The sequence below is a fragment of the Culex pipiens genome, chromosome 3, assembly GCF_016801865.2.
Source record: "Culex pipiens pallens isolate TS chromosome 3, TS_CPP_V2, whole genome shotgun sequence".
NCBI classification, from domain to species: Eukaryota; Metazoa; Arthropoda; class Insecta; order Diptera; family Culicidae; genus Culex; species Culex pipiens.
In genome coordinates, this window is record NC_068939.1 from 174,570,293 (window position 1) to 174,593,508 (window position 23,216).

General features: G+C 42.3%; 5 protein-coding genes across 5 annotated transcripts; 2 read left to right on the top strand and 3 right to left on the bottom strand.

The window, feature by feature from the left end:
• Nucleotides 1–322: 322 nt before the first annotated feature.
• Nucleotides 323–2,624, bottom strand: LOC120428219 (putative serine protease K12H4.7). Its single transcript, XM_039593197.2, has 3 exons — nucleotides 1,643–2,624; nucleotides 1,105–1,575; nucleotides 323–1,045 (listed from the first exon to the last, which is right to left on the bottom strand). The coding sequence occupies exons 1-3, from the start codon at nucleotides 1,981–1,983 to the stop codon at nucleotides 376–378; spliced, it is 1,482 nt and encodes a 493-aa protein (XP_039449131.1). The 5' UTR covers nucleotides 1,984–2,624; the 3' UTR covers nucleotides 323–375.
• Nucleotides 2,625–5,364: 2,740 nt separating this feature from the next.
• On the bottom strand, nucleotides 5,365–7,694 carry LOC120428221 (thymus-specific serine protease-like). The gene is made up of 2 exons (XM_039593199.2): nucleotides 6,088–7,694; nucleotides 5,365–6,031 (listed from the first exon to the last, which is right to left on the bottom strand). Exons 1-2 carry the CDS (start codon nucleotides 6,987–6,989, stop codon nucleotides 5,365–5,367), a joined length of 1,569 nt encoding a protein of 522 aa, XP_039449133.1. The 5' UTR covers nucleotides 6,990–7,694.
• Nucleotides 7,695–11,246: 3,552 nt separating this feature from the next.
• On the top strand, nucleotides 11,247–13,069 carry LOC120428206 (putative serine protease K12H4.7). The gene is made up of 3 exons (XM_039593183.2): nucleotides 11,247–11,759; nucleotides 11,824–12,294; nucleotides 12,350–13,069. Exons 1-3 carry the CDS (start codon nucleotides 11,341–11,343, stop codon nucleotides 12,996–12,998), a joined length of 1,539 nt encoding a protein of 512 aa, XP_039449117.1. The 5' UTR covers nucleotides 11,247–11,340; the 3' UTR covers nucleotides 12,999–13,069.
• Nucleotides 13,070–15,859: 2,790 nt separating this feature from the next.
• LOC120428217 (katanin p60 ATPase-containing subunit A-like 2) lies at nucleotides 15,860–21,545 on the top strand. The gene is made up of 3 exons (XM_039593195.2): nucleotides 15,860–16,053; nucleotides 16,111–17,359; nucleotides 21,290–21,545. Exons 1-3 carry the CDS (start codon nucleotides 16,042–16,044, stop codon nucleotides 21,445–21,447), a joined length of 1,419 nt encoding a protein of 472 aa, XP_039449129.1. The 5' UTR covers nucleotides 15,860–16,041; the 3' UTR covers nucleotides 21,448–21,545.
• On the bottom strand, nucleotides 21,468–22,772 carry LOC120428218 (survival motor neuron protein). The gene is made up of 2 exons (XM_039593196.2): nucleotides 22,612–22,772; nucleotides 21,468–22,543 (listed from the first exon to the last, which is right to left on the bottom strand). The coding sequence occupies exons 1-2, from the start codon at nucleotides 22,633–22,635 to the stop codon at nucleotides 21,695–21,697; spliced, it is 873 nt and encodes a 290-aa protein (XP_039449130.1). The 5' UTR covers nucleotides 22,636–22,772; the 3' UTR covers nucleotides 21,468–21,694.
• Between the last annotated feature and the right edge of the window lie 444 nt (nucleotides 22,773–23,216).

Sequence of the window (23,216 nt, forward strand, 5' to 3'; positions counted from 1 at the left end):
GTAAAAAACACGATTAAAAACCATTTCTGATCACTTTTTTTCATTTTAATGCAAAACAAAATTTTGACAAGACAACATTTTTTCGATGGATCAACTATGGTCCCCTTGGAACGAGCTGTCAAGTAGGACCTTTTCTGTCAAGAAGGACCGCGAGGTTAATTTTTCAAAATTGATTTTAAAATCCATTTTAAACTCTTTGTGGTCGTACAAAGGGTTATTTTACTCAGAAAAATAAGCTTTATCGTTGTAAAGAATAATATCAGCAATCTAAGCTTCATTTTAGGACCCAATTCAACTTTTTTTTAGTTAATAATTTATATTTCAATTCCCACATTCACAACTCACATTATTCTATTTAATTTCTTGAAAAGATTCTTATGGTCCACTTCCCGGGCCTCCCGGTCCTCCTGGACCTCCGGGACCTCCCGGTCCTCCTGGACCGCCCGGCGAAACCAGATAATCTTCCAACAAAAACAGTATCCTCCTCTTGGCATCCTGCAGCACCTCGGAATCTTCCTCCGAGATGGTCCTCGTCTCGGCCCCGCTCAGCTCGCCCGAGATGACATCTGCAGTGGCTCGCGTACTAAGCGTTTCCCTAATTCCAACCAACCTCCAGGGATCTTCCCCTCCACTGGTGAAGTGGGCCCGCCGAACGTCCGGAGTAAGTTCGCCAAAGCGATGGTTGAATCGTTGAACGGCCCTCGTAATGGAGTCCGGTTGGAAGAAATCGCCAAATACTTCACGGCACATTTCGGTGTACAGTTCGGTTTGGACGCGACTTCCAAACGGTTGATAGGGGGAATCCGTGGTTGGGAACCACCCGAACTCGGCGCACTTTTGGTAAAGCCATTGGCGTTGTCCCGACTGCACCGAGGGTGATGTCCAGTCGGATTGCTTAAGGTTTTGGATGGTCGATTGGAGATCTACGGTTGTGCAGGTTTCGTCTTTGGCGAACACGGTATTGAACCAGTTGGCGAAGGAGTCGAGGGCTGTCGGCATGTTGGGGGTCATGAGGGCGTCGCAGAAGTTGGTGAAATCTGTCAAGCTTTGAGATGTTTTGTGTTAGTTTCTTGAACAGTAGTTGGAACTTTAAAGAAGACTTACTTGTCATTTTCCAGCGTAAACTCTTGCACGGCTTTCATCATCATTCTGAAGAAATGTTGAACCTCTAGGTTATCCTGTAGGTTAATTTCCGTACACAGGTTAAACTTCTCAAACAGAATCTCCTCCAAGCCCATGTCGATCAGATACTGCATCACGTGGAACGCAACGAAGATCTCGTTGTAGCACGCCTGGCCACCATAGTTGATCAACGTTTGACCCCAAGCTTCAGCATACTCACTGAAGCTCATAACGGCTTTGTGGGTACCACCGGATGACCACGCGGCATCTGCCAAGTGAGGATAGTGGACACGGAACCACGTGGCCAGTGCTCCACCATATCCGGCACCAGAAACCAACACGGGGGCATCTTCATTGTGAACGACATCGCGCCTCAGATAAGTTACGAACTCCGCAAGATCACCCATGATCTGGTAGGTGCTCAGCAAGTACAAGCTCTCAACGGTCACGTCTCTGCATAATAGAGAAATGCAACTTTAGAGCAATCCCACAGATGCGTTCCACGCACCTCAGTACTTACTCGGTAGCCCTGTTCTGACCGTAGAACCGCGATTCGAACGCAAAGATGGCCCCGTTCATCTGTCGCGCCAAGTCGTACAGCAACGAGGACTCGTCAATCATGTATTCGTGGATTGGCGCGTTACCTCCAAGCCAGATCAAAATTGGTCCACCAGCCTCGTAGAACTCGGTCACCGAAAAGTAACGCATCGTCCAGCGCTCATTTCGCTGAGGGTTCAAGTTGTTGACCCGAGTGGTGAAGAAATTCTCCACCACGATCCTTTTGTGGCCATCGCTGGAACTTGGCAGGGCAGAGCATGTTACTGCCACTAACACTAGCCCTAAAACTGTCAACTGGTGCATTGCAAAATTTGGTCACCTAACTTCACCCCGCGAACAATTTAGTTAGAACTGGGCACTTCTAACCAATCGCTCGAGTTTTATACAGCCATGGCTCCGATTTTATCAGGATCCACAGATGTCACTTTCCAACACATTTTTTTGATGTATTGATTTTATGGTTTGGTAAAAACCCCCCAACCCTCTAAAGTCTAAATGGTTAGCCCTTTAACAGGAAGAAACCATCAGGCTCAACGAATCAACCGACGGTTCTGCGATAAAGGCAAACAATGACTACCTACCTAAAGTACTGGTTTTAAGATAACTTAACACCTGCAAATCAAGCTTGCTATCTCTTTGCAGCTGCTAAGGGCACACTCATTAATTAATTTGTTTTACCCTGTCATGCTCCCAAGTCTACTTTTTTGAAACGTAGGGGAACAGCATCTAATTCCAGCGTGCCTCTAATGTTGCCATATCAGCACTTTGACGATCAACTACAGCTCCAAAATAGTTTTTCCGACTACAAACTTATCACCAAGTGTAACATCTTTAGTAAGCACACTGATTTAAAACATTTTCTGAGCGAATACTTGTAAATTAAAGCAGTAATATTCAAAAACTAAAAAAAACGCAACGATTTTTGTCCACTTTGGTTGAATTCTATCGACGCACCCCGGGCGGCTCAGTTTGCACTAACGAAAAACTGCAATTTTCTTACCAGGTTTGCCTCGGTCTCTTGTGCTCAATCGACCACTACATTAAAGCCAGCTTCCGGCAAAATCTTCTTTAAAGTGTCTATTAACTACTCACTACAACAAAAAGTTCCACAATTGCTTCAGTTTAGCAAGGGCAGCATCTAAACTTAAAAAATGACTTTGACACTTCAAACCTAACCGCAGCAGGCTAAAATTAGATGCCGTCAAACAAAAGAGTGTTGGAGAGTGAGAGAGCGGGCACCATTGTTGCCAGCTGAAAGGCGTACATTTTGCATCCACACATAAAGAAAATAGGATAGAGTGGCAACACTGAAGGTAACAAAACATCAGCCGTGTGTGTGCTCGTGAGCGATTTGTGGCCTGCCAAGGTAAGGAGTAGCGAGCGCCGGAGATAGAACTGATGGAATTAGAGGAAAAATTCACGGGTTTGAAATGCTTTTTAAACGATTTTAATCAATTTTTTCTTGAAAATTCATAATGCGGAAATGTTTAAAATGAGTCAATGTTTACACTGATGCTAATTTGCATCGACATATTGGGCCAAATTGAGTTAAGAACGCCATTTTGTGCAGCTCACAATGCCTCACCTTTTGACCTACACAGATCCCCAAAATTCGATTTCAATCCTGAGATATTCAATAAAAACCAAAAAAACTCCCCGTACTTTTGTCACTTTTCATATGAAAGAAGTTTCAATCTTGTCGTGCTATCTTGTCACTCCCTGAAAATTGATGCAAGTGCGACAATTGGCCAAAGGGATTTCTGGTCAGGATGCGTTTGACGCACACAAGTTAGACTACCGTAAACATTTGTAATTATAACTCGGGACTCCAGCAACCAACTTTAATCAAACTTCGGAACAATGCGCAGAATGGTCAACCAAACAACACGTGTTATTCATTGTTTACATTACGTGCTCTCGTTTTTGTTAATTCAAGGTCAAACATTAAAACGCGTTTTTCTCGGAACGTCGAAATGGCGGGTGCGACATGATAGCACGACAGCGTCGATATGCTTTTATTTGAACAAATGTGTAAGATGTTCGACAAACCTGCCAAACATACGAGCATCTCCCCTATATTTAAATGTCGCAGCGAATTTTTGAAGAACAATTTCCTATATCAATATTAAAAACAATGTTTTTGCAAAAAAAAAAATTAAAAAAAACCAATAAAAAGGCAGCGCAAAAAATAATTAAAACATCGAAAATAGGCCATCATTGGTTTTTCTATACAATGCTCCATAAAATTTCACTGGCTGATCATACAAAATGGGCATGGAATATTCGATAATCTGTATCTTAAGAAGGGATTTTCTGACCAATTTGATGTCTTTAACATAGCATGAGACACTGTGGATTTGACGGTTTCATGCGGTGTCGTCAAGAATTGAGCTGCAATCTCGAGGCTGCAATCTTCATGTCTGATGAGTCCGAAAATTCAGGTATTGTAACGTTTTTAAAAGTTATTATGCAACCCCTATTGAGTGTCGAAAAGATATTCTTTTCACAACTTCGTCAAGTGCAAATAAATTGAGAAAAGTTGAACTCAATAGCCAAATTTTTAAGTTTTTAATTTTGGGTTTATTTTAAAACCTCTGATTTCAAAAGCACACAAAAAAAATATTATTTAACCTTTTCTAAAACAAAACAAATATTCTTTCAAGGGGTGTTTTCGGAGACACTATTTTTGTATCATACAGGGTCCTGATTGCTCCAAAAATACTTAATCACTCGCGAACACAAACCTAAAGCGACGAAAAACTGCCCTGACCGTTTCCTACCGTTTGTCACTTCCACACCAATCGCTACCGAATGCTCTCTCTTTGCTCTCCCTCTCACTCCAATCGGGTAGTACAGCGTATGGCTCAGAGAGACTGATTGCGCTCTATCGTCCAAAGCTGAATCGAAATAGTGTGCGATCGGCATTGTTTTGATCATTTATAAAACTGCTTAAAATCAATGTTATCAAAAAAGTTTTGCAATTTTGATGATATCACATCATCAAAGCCACAATTGACAGCAATTTCCACTATGCCAAATATAATTTGACGCCAAACTGTGGTAGTGCAGGCCAAGTGAGCGCCTCTCTTGTATATTGCTGGATTCTCTCCTCTCTGAACGTATTCGTGTGTGACTCGGGTCGACGGACGGAGTAGGCAAAGAAATTCACGAAGTATTCGTTTCGCTGTGTGAAGCGGTTGGCCAAGGGGCTGGCACCGAGCGTGTCGGTAAAGATTCGTTCGGGGATGAGTTAGTGATTTGTGATCTTTGAGCAAAAAATCAGGACCCTTGTTGAAGTGGGACCATCCACAAATCAGGTTTTTTTACATATCGCTATTTTTGAATGAAAACTTTCTGGAACATTTTCAGGAATGGTTGCCGTGGCGCATGGCGCCTCCATGAATCCATTCTAAGAAAGGGAGATTCAATGGCGGCTTTTAATGATTATATTGTATCTTACGATTTTTTTTTGTTTAATGCTAACCAAACATGATCTTAGGTATAATTCTGTCAACTAGAGTGTGTTGTGGAATCCCATTTCCTCAAAAAAACGGAATGAGAAATCAACAGGGCAAAAAATTACGGTCATAATGAAGAGTTGTTTGAGCAAAACTTATTTTACTTAAATCATTATATTATGTTATTTAATTCCCGAAATCACAATTCACATAAATAAATATATAATTATAAGTTTCCTGGACCTCCTGGGCCGCCTGGCCATCCCGGTCCTCCCGGATTACCTCCACCACTCGGTCGCAATATGTAATCTTTCAGCACAGTCTTTATCCTTCTCTTAGCTACCCGCAGCTCTTCAGAATCATTTTCCGAGGTGGCCTTCATTTCGGAACCGCTCAGTATACCCGGTATGACGTCAGCGGTGGCACGCCCGCCCAGATCTTCCCTGATCGTCACCGCCCTCCAGGGATCTTCCGCCCCACTGGTGAAGTGGATTCGCCTCGTGTTTGGCGTAAGCGCCGCAAAGCGATTGTTGGTACGTTCCGCGGCTTGCAGAATGGTTTCCTCCGTTGCCCATTCACCGAACACCATGCGACAAATTTCCGCGTGAAGCTCAACGGTGACGCGGTTTCCGAACGGTTGATAGGCTGAGTTTGTTGTCTGGAACCAGCCAAACTCGGCACACTGCTGGTACATCCATTGACGGGCTCCGTTTGCTACAAACGGGGAGTCCCAGTCTGTTTCGCGGAACGCATCGACTACGGTTTGGAGATCCGTCACGATGCAACCTTCGTCCTCGGTGAAGCGCGAGTTGAACCAGGTGGTGAACGCTTCGATAGCTGTGGCGGCTTCCGTACTGAGGAGTTCGTCGCAGAAGGTGGAAAAGTCGGTCAAGCTGGAATTGAAGCAAGGTTAGGTTGTTTGAACTCGGTGAATCCTCTGTACACTTACTTTCTATTGCGCAGGGTGTGCATTTCTACGGCGGTCATCAGCGTGCTGAAGAAGTACTGCACCTGGAGACTATCCTCCGGGTCAATTTCGGTGCAGATGTTCAGCTTCTCGTACAGCATATCGGTCATACCGATATCGATCAGGTTTTGCATCACGTTAAACGCAACGAAGAGTTCGTTGTAGCATTGTTGACTACCGTAATCGATCAGTGTCTCACTCCAGGATTCGGCAAAGTCGCTAAAATCCAGCACAGCTTCGTGGTATCCTCCAGAAGACCAGGCGGCATCACCCATGTGAGGATATCGCACGCGGAACCACGTGGCCAGCGCTCCTCCGTAACCTGCACCCGACACCAACACCGGCATGTTCTCATCCCGGAACACGTCACGCTTCAGATAAATGATGAACTCCACCAAATCGGCCATGATCTGATCGGTTTTCAAAAAGCGCATAATTTCCGTGTTGACGTCATTGGTGGGCTTGCTCATGCCGTAAAATCGTGTTTCAAAAGCATACACAGCCCCGCCCATTTCTCGAGCCAGCTCGGTGATCAGCGAAGATTCGTTGATCATATCCCGCCGAACGGGTCCATTTCCGGACAAGCGAATCAAGATGGGACCTCCCGGCCTGTAGTGCTCCGTAACAGACAGATACCGCAGAGTCCAGTCCTCCCGTTGCTGATGATTAAAGTGGTTGAGCCGGGTCGTGAAGTAGTTCTCGACCACAATACGCTCATCTCGATCACTGCTGCTGGTAGACTCGACGGACTCTTCCGAGTACAATCCCTTCGTCAGCATGTGCTGAATTATCGCCCGACTAGCAGCATGGTTTCGCCTTGTTCGAGGTACAACAGCAGAGGACGCCAACGCAACTAGCGCGACCAGTAACAGAATTGGCCGCATGGTCAAGGATAGCCTTACTGAGCTACTTTAGACTTGATGGTTTCCTTTTATACTTCTTGCACATGGTTCTCCAAAATATTCATCAGTGCTATCATCTACCATTGTGTTTCACTTGAACGCCGGCTAAACCCACCCTTTCCATGGTTTTCTTAGCTCGGTGCCCTTATCATAGATAAGGCACCTGCCACGGATGATGTGGTGAACCGACCTACGATAACCCTTTCTAAACACCTGCAAATTTTGGGGCACTGCAGCTATCAAGGGCTGTTGGACCGATTGGTCCCAATTGTGTGATTGAGTGAGATAATATTTCTCATTTTCAGGCATATGCAAAATTCTCTGAAGCTCAAGCAGGTATTAGACTACACAGCAAAAAATCCGACAGTGAAATCGCATGCAAAAGCATGCACATCATACATACCATATCAGCATAGCGCACCAGGTACGCGTGCTGTAGCAAGAAGACGCTTCCATCTTTCTCGGTCTTGGGCTGCTACTTTCCAATTTCCCAGGTTACAGATCTTCCGGATATCACCATTCACTTGATCACCTGAGCCTCCCAGCACATCACCTTCGTCAAAAAGACACTTAATGTTACACACTTCATGTACAATTTTGTCAAACACAAAAAAATGCAACCGACGGGATACAAAACCCAGCACCAACAGTACGGACTGGCGCCTTAGCCCGCTCGGCTATCAGACCGATGAAGAGTCGAAAGGATAAACGCATATATGAGCTTTACATTCGGTCAAGTAGGTTTATCATCAGTATGGGCTACATATTTATTTTTTTACGCTCAAGCCTTTTACACGCAGCTGGTATACTACTTTTTTAATGTGTACACCCAAAGGAAAAATATATCTCAAAATCTGCAACATTGGATTTGCTGCAGAAAATGTCATATTTTATAACATTTTTTGCAGCAAGCCCGTGGATCATTTTTGCCCGCGTGTAAAAATTTCAGCGATCTGCAGTTCTCACCAACACATATAAAGCTGGCCCGTCTCCGAGCAACACTCCAAAGAGAAGCATATGTTGGTGCTCTTTCACTCACTTTTCATCAAGCGTCCATGGCGCGGTGGTAGCGTGTCGGATCAATAACCAAGAAGTTGGTGGTTCAATCCTCGTTCTACTAAGTGTTTTTTTGTGAAATACAACCAAAAAGCCGTCAGTAATGTCGATAATTGTCGGTAACGGGCAAAAATGTCATACTCCTATATCGCAAAAAATGCATGAGGACAGATTTCATGCAGTTGGGTGTACACAGCTAAAAAAGTAGTAATCCAGCTGCGTGTAAAAGGCCTGGGTGTAAAATGAATATTGCATTATTTTATGCAATTTTATGTGATTTTACACCCTGAAATATGTAGCCCATCAGTATGGGAAACCTACTTGACCGAAATGTCAAGCTCATATATGCATTTATCCTGACAGCTCTTCATCGGTCTGATGGCCGAGTGGGCTAAGGCACCAATCCTTACTGTTGGTGCTGGGTTTGAATCCCGTCGGTTGCAACTTTTTTTTTGTGTTTGCAAAAAATGTACATGCAGTGTGTAATATTAAGTGTTTATTTCGACGAAGGTGATGTGGATGCTTTTGCTTGCGATTTTACCATCGGATTTTTTGCAAACAAATAAACTCGCACTTTATGACAGTTTGGCAGTGTGCCTGCCTGAAAAAAAATAAAATAATAATAATAACAAGCATGGAAAAGGTGTTTTAAAATGCATTTTAAGCTACTTCAGTTGTTCTGCAATCATTAGGTTTAAAAAACGTAAGATTTAACGAAAACAAAAATGTTAGCGAAAATATAATATAATCATAAACATCGAAAATTTTCAAAAATTCCAAAGGTTGAATTAAAATTCAACCAAACATGCTAAAATGATTCTTAACGCAGTAGAATGCATTTTAAATTGATTTCAGCTAATTGTACTTAAAAATGATTTGAAATTTTGAAGTTTTTTGAAAAAATATTGCTTTTGCCCCCTGATTTTTCGGGCCAACTTTGAAGGGGGGGAGCCGAGGACTTTTTTTCCACATTGTTTCTAATATTTTCACGAATTTTCCAAAAAAAATGTATGGATGGCTTTATTTTTTAAACTGGTGATATCTCGGCTATTGGTCCGATTTCACCGACCAACAAAATTTCTGCGCAGGCTCAACACGTGGGGAAGCATGAAGTTTGGGGTCCCCAGAAACACGTGCATTTTGAACCATTCGGCCCAGTCTAAATATTTTTGAAAAATTTAAAATGCACGTGTTTCTGGGGACCCCAAACTTCATGCTTCCCCACGAGTGAGCCTGCGCAGTCATTTTTGTCAATTTTTGTAGGTCATTGTTTTCAATTTGGAAAAATTAATTCATGTGATTTTTCATTTTTTTTCAAATCAAAATAATTCAATAAGACCAGAATTTGCGTTTTCGTCCGTTAAAAAATTAAGGCCAATGGAAAAAAAAATGCTTTGAACAATAATTTTTCCTATACTCCATTTTTTACAATGATTTATCTGAACATATATTCAATATTATTGTGAAAATCCAGAAATGAAGATTACATGAAACAAAAATGAAAAAATACATTTACATTGAACACTACACTGAAAAAAAAAAATGATGGTAATATTCATCAGGAAATGGTGACAGATTTTGAGTCAAAAAAAAAAGATAAATTTTACCCCAGAAAATGATGAATCAGGTTCACATTTTTTAACATTTTTTATATAATATTACTCAAAAAAAAAGAGATAATATTCAACCAAAAATTTTACTATAATTCTTTTCACGTTCAATTTACTATAACTTGAAAACTGTGCATTTTATAGACAAAATTGTGTTTCTTTCGAACTCAAACTTTATTTTAGACTGGTACAAAATTTATTTGAAGTTTTCGCTAATCTGCTAGAAATAAAGTTATTGCCTTATTCACTGATTAATTCATCAATCTATTTTTTTATTTTTTCAAAATGAGGCAAAGATAAAAAAAAATCTTGGACTTTTATTTTTTCTCTCTCTCTCTTTATCGGATACGTGGGCCGACAACTCTGAATGCTTAAAAAGTTTTATTTGTTTGAAAACCACTAAATAAACTTTAGTGCTCAAGTTTTTAGTTAAAATTTCAATTTAAAGTTGAGGTTTTTTTACACCTGAACTTTCGAAGGAGAATTTGCAAAAGACTTACCTTCAACTGGGGTGAATTGGGACACATGGGGCGAATTGGGACAGCAGTTTTAACCATGTTAGAGCACAATATTTTGATTTTTCTCGTTGGTTTCGGATAGAACAGACTCAGACCAACAAAATGTGTACATCCATTTCCAAATTTAAAACCATTAAGTGCTCTAAACACTGATGTTCCTATTCAGACTGTAGTCCCGATTCACTCCAGATGACGGCACTTAAAAATAATGACTTAGAAAAAACAGAGTACTTATTCAATATTTTTGAAAAATGCTGAATTATTAAAAACAATGTTTTTCCGTGAGAAAAAAATGGTTCAATCCTTCGAATTTACAGAAAAATTTAATAAAAAAGATTTATTGGAAATTTACTTTTTGTAAACATAAGTAAGTTAAAAATATATATTTTCCTACCTATCGCCGACAACTTAGCTGAGGACAAAAAATCGATCAGAAAATCCCCTCCTAAGATACATATTTCTGAATATTTACATATCGTTTGTTGTATCGACAGCTGCCGAAATTGTATGGAGACTTGTATGGACGAACCAATGATACCAAAAAGACTATTTTTGTCATGGAAAAGCACCTCAAATCAGTCGAATGCATAAAGAATTGCTTGTCGTGGTTTGATTTAAAGCCAATGTAAAATATTGTAACAGAAAATTTTATGAAATAAACTTTTTGAGCATTGAAATTGCAGATATTTTCAAAAGTGATTTTTCTTGAAGAAATATTATTAAAATGAAAAACCTTTTTTTCAATTAGGCAAATCCGCAAACGAAAATCAACACAATACAAAAATGCACTGCCCAGCTGTACTTGGGCAAAGTATTTTGGGAAACCGTATCGCTCAAATTACCACCCTTATCACCTATTGCCGAACACGTTGTAATGTTTACTGCTAAGCGCGGACACTTTTAAGTTCCGCGTGAGATACCTTTCACCTAATCAGAACCTGTGGTGGGATGTGCACAAAATTTGCAATAAAATCGAGCTGTGACATAAAAGCTAAATTTGCGTTGGACAAGATAAACTGCAATTTTGGGGAGCGTGTATAAAAATGGTTCGGATTAGTGGCCGCAAAGCCAAGTGCGAGGTGGACGGCCTCGATAGCAGGGCGTTATTTATTTCTGTGAAGTCAAGAAGTGTCTTGAAGAGATCCAACAATGCGAGCCATCTTCATCGTGGCTCTAGCCGCCTTGGTGGCCTTGGCGTCCGCTGCCGCACCAAGAACCAAGCAGAACGTCGAAGCGAGTCGCAAGCTGGTACAGCAGATGCTGACGAAGCGACTGTCTCCGAGTGTCTCCCCGGCGGGCCCCGCCAAGCGGATCGTGATCGAGAACTTCTTCACCACGCGCATCGATCACTTCAACGCGCAGAACACGGACGAGTGGACGCTGCGGTACCTTACGGTCAGCGATTGGTACATGCCGGGTGGGCCGATTCTGATCCACCTGGGCGGCAATCAACCGATTCAGCCAAACATGGTGGACGAGTCCTCGTTGATCTACGAAATGGCCCGTGAGATGCACGGAATTGTGTTCGCGTTCGAGTCGCGATTCTACGGACAGAGCTGGGTTACCGAGTAAGTTGTGTTTGGGGAGATGGATCATGGGATCGTACTCACGTACCAGAATTCTTTGTTGTAGAGACGTAAGTACCGAGAACCTGCGGCTCTTGAACACCGATCAAATCCTCGCCGATCTTGCTGAGTTCGTCAACTACGTTCGACTTGATGTACTGAAAAATGAATACGCTCACGTGATGGTGGCCGGTGCAGGCTTCGGAGGATCGCTCGCCACGTGGTTCCGCGTGCGCTACCCTCACTTGGCGGATGCCGCCTGGTCTTCCGGAGGTCAGCACAACGCCCTCATGGACTTCCAGGAGTTTGCCGAGGCTTGGGGCGAGACGCTGATCGATCACGGCAGTCAAAGCTGCTACAACGAGATCTTCGTTGCGTTCCACGTAATGCAGAACTTGATCGATGCCGGTTTAGAGGAGATAATTTTCGAAAAGTTCAACATCTGCCACGAACTCGACCCGGAAAATACGCTACAGATTCAGTACTTCTTCAGCACCATGATGACCGCCATCGAAATGTACACGCTGCGCAATGGAGAGTAAGTCCAACCTTCAACAACCAGAATCAACCCATAACAATCCCCTCCCCCACAGCCTCACCGACTTCTCCGAGGTTTGCACTGACCTCACGGAAGTGGACATGCCAACAGCGGTCGATTCCTTCGCCAACTGGTTCAACACCAAGTTCGCCGAAGACATTGGCTGTGTCGTGTCGGATCTGGACTTTGCCATCGAAGCGTTCAGCGAAACCGACTGGAACTCGGCCTTTGTCCAGCTCGGCGCTCGCCAGGCCCTGTACCAGGAGTGCACCGAGTTCGGTTGGTTCCTGACCACCGACTCGGACAACCAGCCCTTCGGCAGTCGCGTCAACCTGGAGCTCTACTCGGAAACGTGCCGGCGCGTGTTTGGCGAATGGATCACGTACGAGTCCATCTACTACGCGACCCAGCGGGCCAACAACCGGTTCGGAGCTCTGTCCCCGCGAATCAACTTTATCCACTTTACGCACGGAGCGGAAGATCCGTGGCGGATGGTCAGTATTAGAAACGATCTGAACACGGAAGCGCTGCTCGATGTCATCCCGAATGAACTGGCCGGGTCGGATTTGGGGGCCATTTCGGAGGATGATTCCGAAGAGCTGCAGGAGGTCAAGCGTAGGGTGAAGGCACTGATGAGCTATTATCTGTTTCCGGCGGGACCAAGGAAGATGGCGAAGGAAGAGTTGACAGCTGGTGAATTATAAGTATTTGTCTTGATAAAATATTTAAAATATTGAAAAAATAAAAAAAAATAAACAAACCTTTTATTAATTCATACGGCTCATTTTGGCCATTTTAATCATTTCGGTCATTTTGGTCATTTTGGTCATTTTGGCCATTTTGGTAATTTCGGTCATTTCGGTTATTTTGGTCATTTTGGCCATATTGGTCATTTCGGTAATTTTTGTCATTGTGGTCATTTTGGAAATTTTGGTCATTTCGGTCATTTCGGTTATTCCGGTCATTTCGGTTATTTCGATCATTTCGGTCATTTTGGCCATTTTGGTCATTTTGGTTATTTTGGTCATTTTGGTCATTTCGGTCATTTCGGTCATTGTGGTCATTTTGATCATTTTGATCATTTTGGTCATTTGGTCATTTTGGTCATTTTAATCATTTTAATCATTTTGGTCATTTTAATCATTTTGGTCATTTTGGCCATTTTGGTGATTTCGGTCATTTTAGTCATTGTGGTCATTTTGGACATTTTGATCGTTTTGGTCATTTCGGTTATTTTGATCATTTCGGTTATTTTGGTCATTTTGACCATTTTGGTCATTTCGGTCATTGCGATCATTTTGATCATTTCGGTTATTTCGGTCATTTCGGTTATTTTGGTCATTTCGGTCATTTTGGTCATTTCGTTCATTTCGGTCATTTCGACCATTTAGGCCATTTCGGTTATTTTGGTCGGTTTGGTAATTTTGGTTATTTTGGTCATTTCGACCATTTAGGTCATTTCGGTTATTTTTGGTCATTTTGGTCATTTCGGTCATTTTGGTCATTTTGGTCATTTCGGTCATTTCGGTCATTTTGGCCAATTTGACCATTTGGATCAATTAGGTCATTTTGGTCATTTCGGTCATTTCGGTCATTTTGGCCAATTTGACCATTTCGATCATTTTGGTCATTGTGGTCATTTCGGTCATTTCGGTCATTTTGGTAATTTCGGTTATTTCGGTCATTTCGGTTATTTTGGTCATTTCGGTCATTTCGGTTATTTTGGTCATTTCGGTCATTTTGGTCATTTCGGTCATTTCGGTCATTTTGGTAATTTCGATTATTTCGGTCATTTCGGTTATTTTGGTTATTTCGGTCATTTTGGTCATTTCGTTCATTTCGGTCATTTTGGCCATTTTGACCATTTGGATCAATTTGGTCATTTTGGTCATTTCGGTCATTTCGGTCATTTTGGCCAATTTGACCATTTCGATCATTTTGGTCATTTTGGCCATTTTGACCATTTCGATCAATTTGGTCATTTTGGTCATTTCGGTCATTTCGGTAATTTCGGTCATTTTGGCCAATTTGACAATTTGGATCAATTTGGTCATTTTGGTCATTTCGGTTATTTTGGCCAATTTGACCATTTCGATCATTTTGGTCATTGTGGTCATTTTGGCCATTTTGACCATTTCGATCAATTTGGTCATTTTGGTCATTTCGGTCATTGTGGTCATTTTGATCATTTTGATCATTTTGGTCATTTGGTCATTTTGGTCATTTTGGTAATTTCGGTTATTTTGGTAATTTCGGTTATTTCGGTCATTTCGGTTATTTTGGTCATTTTGGTCATTTTGGTCATTTCGGTCATTTCGGTCATTGTGGTCATTTTGATCATTTTGATCATTTTGGTCATTTGGTCATTTTGGTCATTTGGTCATTTTGGTCATTTTAATCATTTTAATCATTTTGGTCATTTTAATCATTTTGGTCATTTTGGCCATTTTGGTGATTTCGGTCATTTTGGTCATTTTGGACATTTTGATCGTTTTGGTCATTTCGGTTATTTTGATCATTTCGGTTATTTTGGTCATTTTGGCCATTTTGGTCATTTCGGTCATTGCGGTCATTTTGATCATTTCGGTTATTTCGGTCATTTCGGTTATTTTGGTCATTTTGGTCATTTTGGTCATTTCGGTCATTGTGGTCATTTTGATCATTTTGATCATTTTGGTCATTTGGTCATTTTGGTCATTTGGTCATTTTGGTCATTTTAATCATTTTAATCATTTTGGTCATTTTAATCATTTTGGTCATTTTGGCCATTTTGGTGATTTCGGTCATTTTGGTCATTTTAGTCATTGTGGTCATTTTGGACATTTTGATCGTTTTGGTCATTTCGGTTATCTTGATCATTTCGGTTATTTTGGTCATTTTGGCCATTTTGGTCATTTCGGTCATTGCGGTCATTTTGATCATTTCGGTTATTTCGGTCATTTCGGTTATTTTGGTCATTTCGGTCATTTTGGTCATTTCGTTCATTTCGGTCATTTCGACCATTTAGGCCATTTGGGTTATTTTGGTCGGTTTGGTAATTTTGGTTATTTTGGTCATTTCAGTCATTTCGGTCATTGTGGTCGATTTGACCATTTCGATCATTTTGGTCATTGTGGTAATTTTGGTCATTTCGGTTATTCTGGTCATTTCGATCATTTCGGTCATTTCGGTCATTTCGGTCATTTTGGTCATTTCGGTCATTTCGGTCATTTTGGTAATTTTGGTTATTTCGGTCATTTTAGTCATTTCTGTTATTTTGGTCATTTTGGTCATTTCGGTCATTTTGGTTTTTTTGTTCGTGCCCGTGCACCGTTTTCGTGTCCCTAGCCGTGTAGGTGCCTGTTCCTGGACATTCCTGTGGCCGTGTCCTTGTCGTGCTCCTAACCGTGTGTTAGTGTCCATGCAAAACGGAACAGCCGGAACAAAATTTTAATTTTTAATGCAAAGTCCCGGCACTGACACCTGTCAAAAAAGTTCATTTGGTTATTTACCTTTGAGGTTAAGTTCCGAGCTTTTCTCCTTTATTCTATTTATCGATAGGTAATTCAGCGCCAAACACAGCAATCCGTTGCCATGCGTTTCCTACGCAACGCGCCCGCCTCTGCCAAAAGCACGTGCTGCTTCGCGCACCGGTCAACAACGGGGAAAGGAACCTACCGGGGCGCGGGTAGAAACGTTTATTTTTTATTAGTTTGTTTATTCCTGAATGTCCTACTCGCGCCGACCGGTTAATCAGTTGAACTTGCAATGTCCTTCGAGGTGAGTTGTTTAATTGTGTGGTCTTCCCCCGGATGTTGAAGTTTTTTTATCTTTCAGCAAGACAAACGTTCGCTGTACGAGCGCCGCCGGAACATCCTGTACCTGGTGTCCAACTACTTCTCCATCATGGGCCTGACGCAGTCCCGACAGGCTCTGCTCGACGAAACGCACCTAACCGAGGAGTTTGAAGTGTGTGACAACATCGACCTGGACACGATGTACCAGGAGTACTGCAGCTACTACCAGCTCAAGTTTGGCAAGGCGCCGCGGGTCGTGAAGAAAGCGGACTCGCAACCTGCGACGGCACCGGTTCTTCCCCAGCGGAAGCAATCCGGCTGCAAGAAGCGAACGCAACCGAAGCAGACGCTCTCGCCACGTGGCGAACCGGAAGTCGACGGGGAGGCGAAGGGGCTGGGCAACAATTTGACCGTGTCGCAGCTGGTCAACCCGAACCAGCCGGTGTCGCCCAGTAAGGTCATGGAGAATGGAATTGGTGGGATGGTACCGAATTTGAGACCGTTTATCCGATTGCACGAGAATTTCTCCAGCGATTGGAAAGAACTTGCGGATTTGATTTGTCGCGACCTCATCAAGAAAGATCTTCATCAGCGCTGGAACCAGGTCAAAGGTTTAGATACGGCCGTCAGCTTGCTGAAAGAAAGTGTCATCACGCCGCTGCAATATCCGGAACTGTTTGTAGGTCTCGCCAAACCTTGGCGTTGCATTCTACTGCACGGTCCTCCCGGAACCGGGAAAACCCTACTCGCCCGCACTCTCTGCTCGGAAACGCACGAATCCATCACGTTCTTTAACGCCACGGCCAGTACGCTCATCTCCAAGTGGCGCGGTGAGTCGGAGAAACTGGTCCGCGTCCTGTACGACGTGGCCCGGTTCTACGCGCCGTCCATCATCTTCATCGACGAGTTCGACGGGCTAGCTTCGCGTCGAGATTCCGTGGGTGAACACGAAGCTTCCAAGCGGTTCAAGAACGAGTTTCTGTCACTGATCGACGGGTTGGACAGTTCCGACGAGGAGCGCGTTTTTCTGCTGGCTTCCACCAACATTCCGTGGGAGATTGATCCGGCGTTTTTGAGGCGGTTTGAGAAGAAGATTCTGATCGATGTGCCTGCGGCGGATGGGAGGAGAGCGATATTTGGAGAGCTGCTTCCCGACACGGCCACGTGGGCACAGGAGCGGGTGGACGAGCTGTGCGCCATGACGGAGGGTTTTACCGGCGATGAGATACGGATCGCGTGCAAGGAGGCGGCCATGATGGTGGTGCGGGACCGGATCGGAAAGGGTGGGGGTAAGTTGATTTAAGATTAAGTTTTTTGATTTTTTTTCTGGAAATTCATCGTTTTTAAAACTACCGTTTTAAACAAAAAGATTGCGGAAATTTCTCTAGTTTTTCGCAAATAGACTTTTTAATGCTTATTTTTTATTTGAACGAAAAGTCTGAAATTTCGGATAGTCGAGCCTGGACTGTATAAGAAAATCAGTATCTTGGGAAGAAATGTTCGGATCGATATAGAGCAATTCCAGCTCAAACCAGGATTTGTTCTGGTACTTTTGTACTCGACCCTCTCAATTTTCAATGAAACTTTGTAGACATGTTATCCTAGGCCTATATAAGCCATTTTTGTGTATATGGAGCCAATAGTACTCGAAAATATCATTTGAGAAGGGCGTAAGGTATTTAAATATTTTTGTATTTTGTAATTTAAAAATTACTGTATCTCAAAGCCGTTGCGTCGTATCAAAAAGTGGTCAAAGACAAACTTGTAGGAATTGGACGGGCTTTCTGAAAAAATACACTGAAACAAAAATACATGCCACATTTATGAGATTTTTTGGTTTTTAAGTCTAAAACATAAATTTAAAGGTGATGTCACGATTTTTTTTCGTTCAAAATTTTTGAGGAAATAGCCTAAAATATAATCAAAGCACTGACGAAAAATGTAGAATGGTATGTCTCTTCTAAAAAGAATACAAAAATCATTTACCAAAACTGTTTTTTTTTTTTTGGAAAGGTGTCTAAACGTCAAAACTTTTGTAAACCGGTAGTGGGAATCGATTCTCCAGACAATTTTACATAAAAGTCTCCAAATTTACCATTGTCCTATGTCCAATTCTTGGGAAGATACAGCGGTTTTAAAAATGAAAATGTTGAAAAAACGGGTTTTTTTTGTGGTTTTTGGCAATTTCTATATGACAGACTTGGTTTTCAGTCTCGTAAATATTTTTACCGGAAAGCTCGTCCAATTTCTCATAAGTTTGCCTTTGACATTCGCCGAGCTCCCGTGGTGTAGTGGTTCGGTTTTCGCTTTGTAAGCGGAAGGTCGATGGCTTGAAACCCATCTGGCGAGGCAAAAGGGGTAGGTGGCGGTCGAGAGGGGATATCGGCTGCTGCGGGAATTGACTTTGTCAAGTCCCAAGCCTCCCCAAAACCCATCCCATCCAATCTCTCGGACGATCTGTTGGCGACTGAGTCTGAGCGTTGAAGAACTCTGTAACAATACGCAGAGAAGAGCTTCAAATGCTACTTTCGACTCGGTCACATGCTCTCAGGCAAAATTCGAGCTGAAGATTGGGCTATATGATCGGTAACGATCTCTAGATGGGTCAAAAATAAACGAGATTTCCCCTCAATCTCGCTCATCTCCACGTCCTCCGATCGGTCTCTCGTGCTCGTGTGGCATGGCATTTGGGGGATTGGTCTGGGGAATGAGAGGGGGCAACTGCTCGAATAATTCGTCAAATCGTCGCCATCGTGCTAACTTGTCGTACGTGCATTTTGGGCCAAATTGAGTTAAAAACGCCATTTTGTGCAGCTCACAATGCCTCACCTTTTGACCTTCACAGATCCCCAAAATTCGATTTCAATCCTGAGATATTCAACAAAAACCGAAAAAACTCCGTGCATTTTTGTCACTTTACATATGAAAGTAGTTTCAATCTTGTCGTGCTATCTTGTCTCTCCATGAAAATTGATGTAAATGCGACAAAAGGCCAAAGGGATTTCAGGCCAGGAAAGTCAGGATGCGTTTGTCGCACGTACAAGCTAGACTACCGTATACATTTGTAATTATAACTCGGGACTCCAGCAACCAACTTCAACCAAACTTTGGGACAATGCACAGAATGGTGAGCCAAACAAAACGTGTTTGTTATTGTTTACATTGCGTGCTCTCGTTTTTGAATATTCAAGGTCAAACATTAAAACGCGTTTTTCTCGGAACGTCAAAATGGCGGGTGCGACAAGATAGCACGACGACGTCGAAATACTGTCTCGCTCAAACAATAGCGCTACGGAAGACGATCGTTCGGCAGGCTGTGTATAGCAGCAAAACAGAAAACCTGAGAACAGATCATACTACAATAGATACGCAAGTGTCGCAGTGGTCCGTGTCTGTTCACAGTAAAAAAAAAAAAAAAAAAAGTCTGTCATATGGAAATTGCCAAAAACCACAAAAAATCCCGTTTCTTCAACATTTTTATTTTTAAAACCGCTGTATCTTCCCAAGAATTGGAAGTTATGACCAAGCTTCACCACGTCTAAAAATATATATTTTGTTCAAGAAGATCAGATTTTTTCTACAAATGTTGTTTTCAAAAACTTTGAAGATTGGAGAAATCGAGTGAAAAATAGTATTTTTACCTAAAATTAACCTTTAAATCGCAATAAAATGACAATAACTTGGGGCATTTACAAAACGATTTTTTTTATTCAAGCAGGAGGAAAAAATAATAAAATATCTTCATTAGCACTGAGAAGTTAACGGATTTTTTTTTCTTATTGTTAAAATGATAAAGACTAAAACTAAAACACAATCCAAGAATTGCAAAAACTCAAAAAACTCAAATAAAAAAAAAACAAAACAGTCACTCAATGTAGGGGTAAGCGTGATTGCCTCTCACCCAGTCGGCCTGGGTTCGATCCCAAACGGTCCCGGTGGCATTTTTCGAGACGAGATTTGTCTGACCACGCCTTCTGTCGGACGGGGAAGTAAATGTTGGCCCCGGTCTAGCCTAGAGGTTAGGTCGTTAGCTCAGTCCAGCTTGTAGGAGTCGTCTCCCTGGGACCTGCCTCGGTGGAGTCGCTGGTAGGCAGTTGGACTAACAATCCAAAGGTCGTCAGTTCGAATCCCGGGGTGTAAAAAAGAGGTTTGTGTTGAGATGAACAACCCTGTAGTCGTCATCGAGTCGACCTAGTCGGCCGAACCCCCTGTCGACCTCACGCGCAGCTGTCAGAGCTGCAAAACAACAACAGCAAGTGTGTTGCGTCATCCGTTGTAAGAGCACGCGTTCAATAAAGTTCTCCAGTTTATTTTGATAAACTACGCGTTTTTCTCCGGAATAAATCCGACCAACCTGCCACTCTGCTCATCAGTTTGCACAATTGCCTCAACAATCAAGCCTTTGCACACCAAGTTTCGAGTAGGAATCTCGCAATCGAGAACGCCAAGGCAATGCTGTAGAGCGACAATAAATTGTATTTTTTTTTTAAATTTATTTTTTTTTACTAAAAAATAAGGTTAAAAAACAAAAGAAGCTATAGAAATTCTAATCTAATAATTATTCTTTGTTTTCTTTTTACTTTTTGGTTGTATTATCTTCTGTTTTATATTTTTTATTTGATTTTTTTTGAATTTCGGATTTTTTTTTAAGTTTTTTTTATGTTGAGTAAAATTTGTAATTCAATTCTCAATTTTTAGATTTAACGTTTTTTGTAGCTTTTTTATCTGTTTGATTTTTAATATTTATATAATTTTCAATATACATATTTTTAGTTCTTTGAAATTTTGTTTACGTTTTGAATTTTTTCCTATTGTTTTTTTTTTTATTTTCAGATTTTAGAATTTTATTTTTTTATTTTGGCCGAAAAATCAGGAAGTAATAGAAGTATGTTGATGATAATTTTGCATATTTGGAGTTAAAAATTTTGTTGAAATTTGGATCAATTGCGATGCACAGTAACGCAAAAAGTTTTTTGCTCAAGAATAAAACTTCGTTAAAATTTAGATTTTTTGAAAGTCAAACAAACAAAACAACTGCATTCTGTAAATACAATAGACTTTACAACAACTTTCTCATTAAATGTCAACATTCGTGCCATTGCCTGTAATTTAAATTTCTTATAAGAGAAAAAACTCTTATAGATATTTCGATCGAGTGCAATAATCACTATACGTAAAACGGAAAAAAAACTCTTAACTGAACACAATTTATCTTACAGGCTCGTCCTCTAACGGCAAGTCTTCCCCGGGCACCAGCACCGCAACTGCGGTCCAGTTTGACCAGCTGAAGTCTGCCCTCCGCCAAATTCAACCAGCGTCGGTTCCTTTAATCGAAAAACACCGCGAGTGGAACCGAAAGTTTGGAAATCAATCGTGAGAAGAAATAAAACAAGCCGCTTGAATGAATCTCAGTTCTCTGTGTACTTCAACTTTTTGAACACGTAAGTAACATTAGTATTTTTTTTCTTTTCTATACTCTAATTGTGTAATTACTTTTGATTGAAAGAAAATCCAATTGTCAACTCAAAACATCGCACAGAGCGAAGAAAAAACGTGTGTAAGAAAATGCTTAAATAACTAAGTCATATAAATCAAAGAATCCTTATCGAAAAAAATAATTAAGTTTAGGACGGTCGCGCCCGCTTCTGGGACATCTTTTGGCCGTGGTAAAGGCCCGTGTAGTATCCGCTCATGTACCAGGACATGAGCATCGCCGAGAGATTCTCCGACTCGAGATCGTCCTCGTGCTCGAGCATCGGTGGCATTGGCGGCGGCGGCGGCACCATGAAGGAAGCTCCCATGCCGGCCCCGAACGCGGCCGACGTCTGGGCCGGAAAGCCGGGCCCGTAGTTGATCCGAATCTTGCTGGCCTTTTTGGTGAGCTTCTCCTCGTCGTCGCTGATTTCCATCCGGTGAGAATCGGCTTCCGCAGCTTCCTCGGCGGCGTCCTCGCGCTGCTTGCGGCGTGACTTCCGTCCCCACGACGGGACCAGATCGTCCAACGTGGCCGTCTGTTCGTTGTTGTACCCGATGAACCGGATCAGCGCGTCCTGGTTCTTCCCGATGGCCATAATCTTGGCCTCGTAATCTACGCCGTCATCTTCGTACGTGGCCCGACAATAGTCGCCCACTTTGTAGACCGGCTTGCCGCCGGTTTCAACCGCACCCTTCTCCTCACCTCCGCCACCGCCACCCGTAGACCCTTCCACACCGGAAGATTCCTCTTCGTCCTGCTTGGCCTCCTGTGACGAGGACGCAGCGGCCGGAAGTGCACTGCTGCTGGTGCCGGCTTCCGCCAGCTGTTCGCTTTTGACCGCCGCCTTGGCTTGTGCGGCCTTCTTGTTGGTTCTCATGGCCAATCGCTTGGCCACCTCCTCCTTCACCATCGCCAGCGATTCCTCGTACTTCCGGATGATCAGGGTGTCGTCCCAGATGTCGTCCGTCGATTGCTCGCTCTCCGAACTGAGAGAATTCTGCACGAAGAAAAAAACAAAACAATGGAAACCCCTAAACGTTTTTTGAGAAAATTATCCCAACTTACCTTTTTGCCACGGTTCGTGTTCATTTCGAATAAGAAAACAATGTGAGCCGAATTCGGACAAACGAACGCCGGGGAACTTGCGGGAAAAAACGGATTCACTTCCGAGGACGCTCGTGCCGAAGATGCAAAAATGCGCAACGATGACAGCAAAGAGCGATTCAAAACAAAACGGAGTGCGTTCACAGAGTCCGAGCAATGTGGTAAAACGAAAGAGAGGTGAGCTGGGAGAGGGAAACTGCAAAAATGTTGAGAGACAAAGATTACGTCCGTTTTGTGAAATTCAGAATTGGGTACTAAAGCCCTATGTAAATTTTTATGTACAACGGTAAAAAACACGATAAAAAACCATTTCTGATCACTTTTTTTCATTTTAATGCAAACATTTTTTTTGACAGGACTACATTTTTTTCGATGGATCAACTATGGTCCCCTTGGAACGAGCTGTCAGGTAGGAGCTTTTCTGTCAAGAAGGACCGCGAGGTTAATTTTTCAAAATTGATTTAAAAATCCATTTTAAACTCTTTGTGGTCGTACAAAGGGTCATTGTACTCAGAAAAATAAGCTTTATCGCTGTAAACAATAATATCAGCAATCTAAGCGTCATT

What these genes read in the sequence shown, in the direction of transcription:
- LOC120428221 (XM_039593199.2), bottom strand. Translation starts at nt 6,989, where the DNA reads ATGCGGCCAATTCTGTTACTGGTCGCGCTAGTTGCGTTGGCGTCCTCT. An exon ending in CACACCCTGCGCAATAGAAA is followed by an intron (nt 6,032 to 6,087) that starts GTAAGTGTACAG and finishes CTTCAATTCCAG; the next exon opens with CTTGACCGACTTTTCCACCT.
- LOC120428206 (XM_039593183.2), top strand. Translation starts at nt 11,341, where the DNA reads ATGCGAGCCATCTTCATCGTGGCTCTAGCCGCCTTGGTGGCCTTGGCG. An exon ending in GGACAGAGCTGGGTTACCGA is followed by an intron (nt 11,760 to 11,823) that starts GTAAGTTGTGTT and finishes TCTTTGTTGTAG; the next exon opens with AGACGTAAGTACCGAGAACC. An exon ending in TACACGCTGCGCAATGGAGA is followed by an intron (nt 12,295 to 12,349) that starts GTAAGTCCAACC and finishes CCTCCCCCACAG; the next exon opens with CCTCACCGACTTCTCCGAGG.
- LOC120428219 (XM_039593197.2), bottom strand. Translation starts at nt 1,983, where the DNA reads ATGCACCAGTTGACAGTTTTAGGGCTAGTGTTAGTGGCAGTAACATGC. An exon ending in GGTCAGAACAGGGCTACCGA is followed by an intron (nt 1,576 to 1,642) that starts GTAAGTACTGAG and finishes TCTATTATGCAG; the next exon opens with AGACGTGACCGTTGAGAGCT. An exon ending in TTTACGCTGGAAAATGACAA is followed by an intron (nt 1,046 to 1,104) that starts GTAAGTCTTCTT and finishes AACATCTCAAAG; the next exon opens with CTTGACAGATTTCACCAACT.
- LOC120428218 (XM_039593196.2), bottom strand. Translation starts at nt 22,635, where the DNA reads ATGAACACGAACCGTGGCAAAAAG. An exon ending in ACACGAACCGTGGCAAAAAG is followed by an intron (nt 22,544 to 22,611) that starts GTAAGTTGGGAT and finishes TTCTTCGTGCAG; the next exon opens with AATTCTCTCAGTTCGGAGAG.
- LOC120428217 (XM_039593195.2), top strand. An exon ending in CCGGATCGGAAAGGGTGGGG is followed by an intron (nt 17,360 to 21,289) that starts GTAAGTTGATTT and finishes TTTATCTTACAG; the next exon opens with GCTCGTCCTCTAACGGCAAG.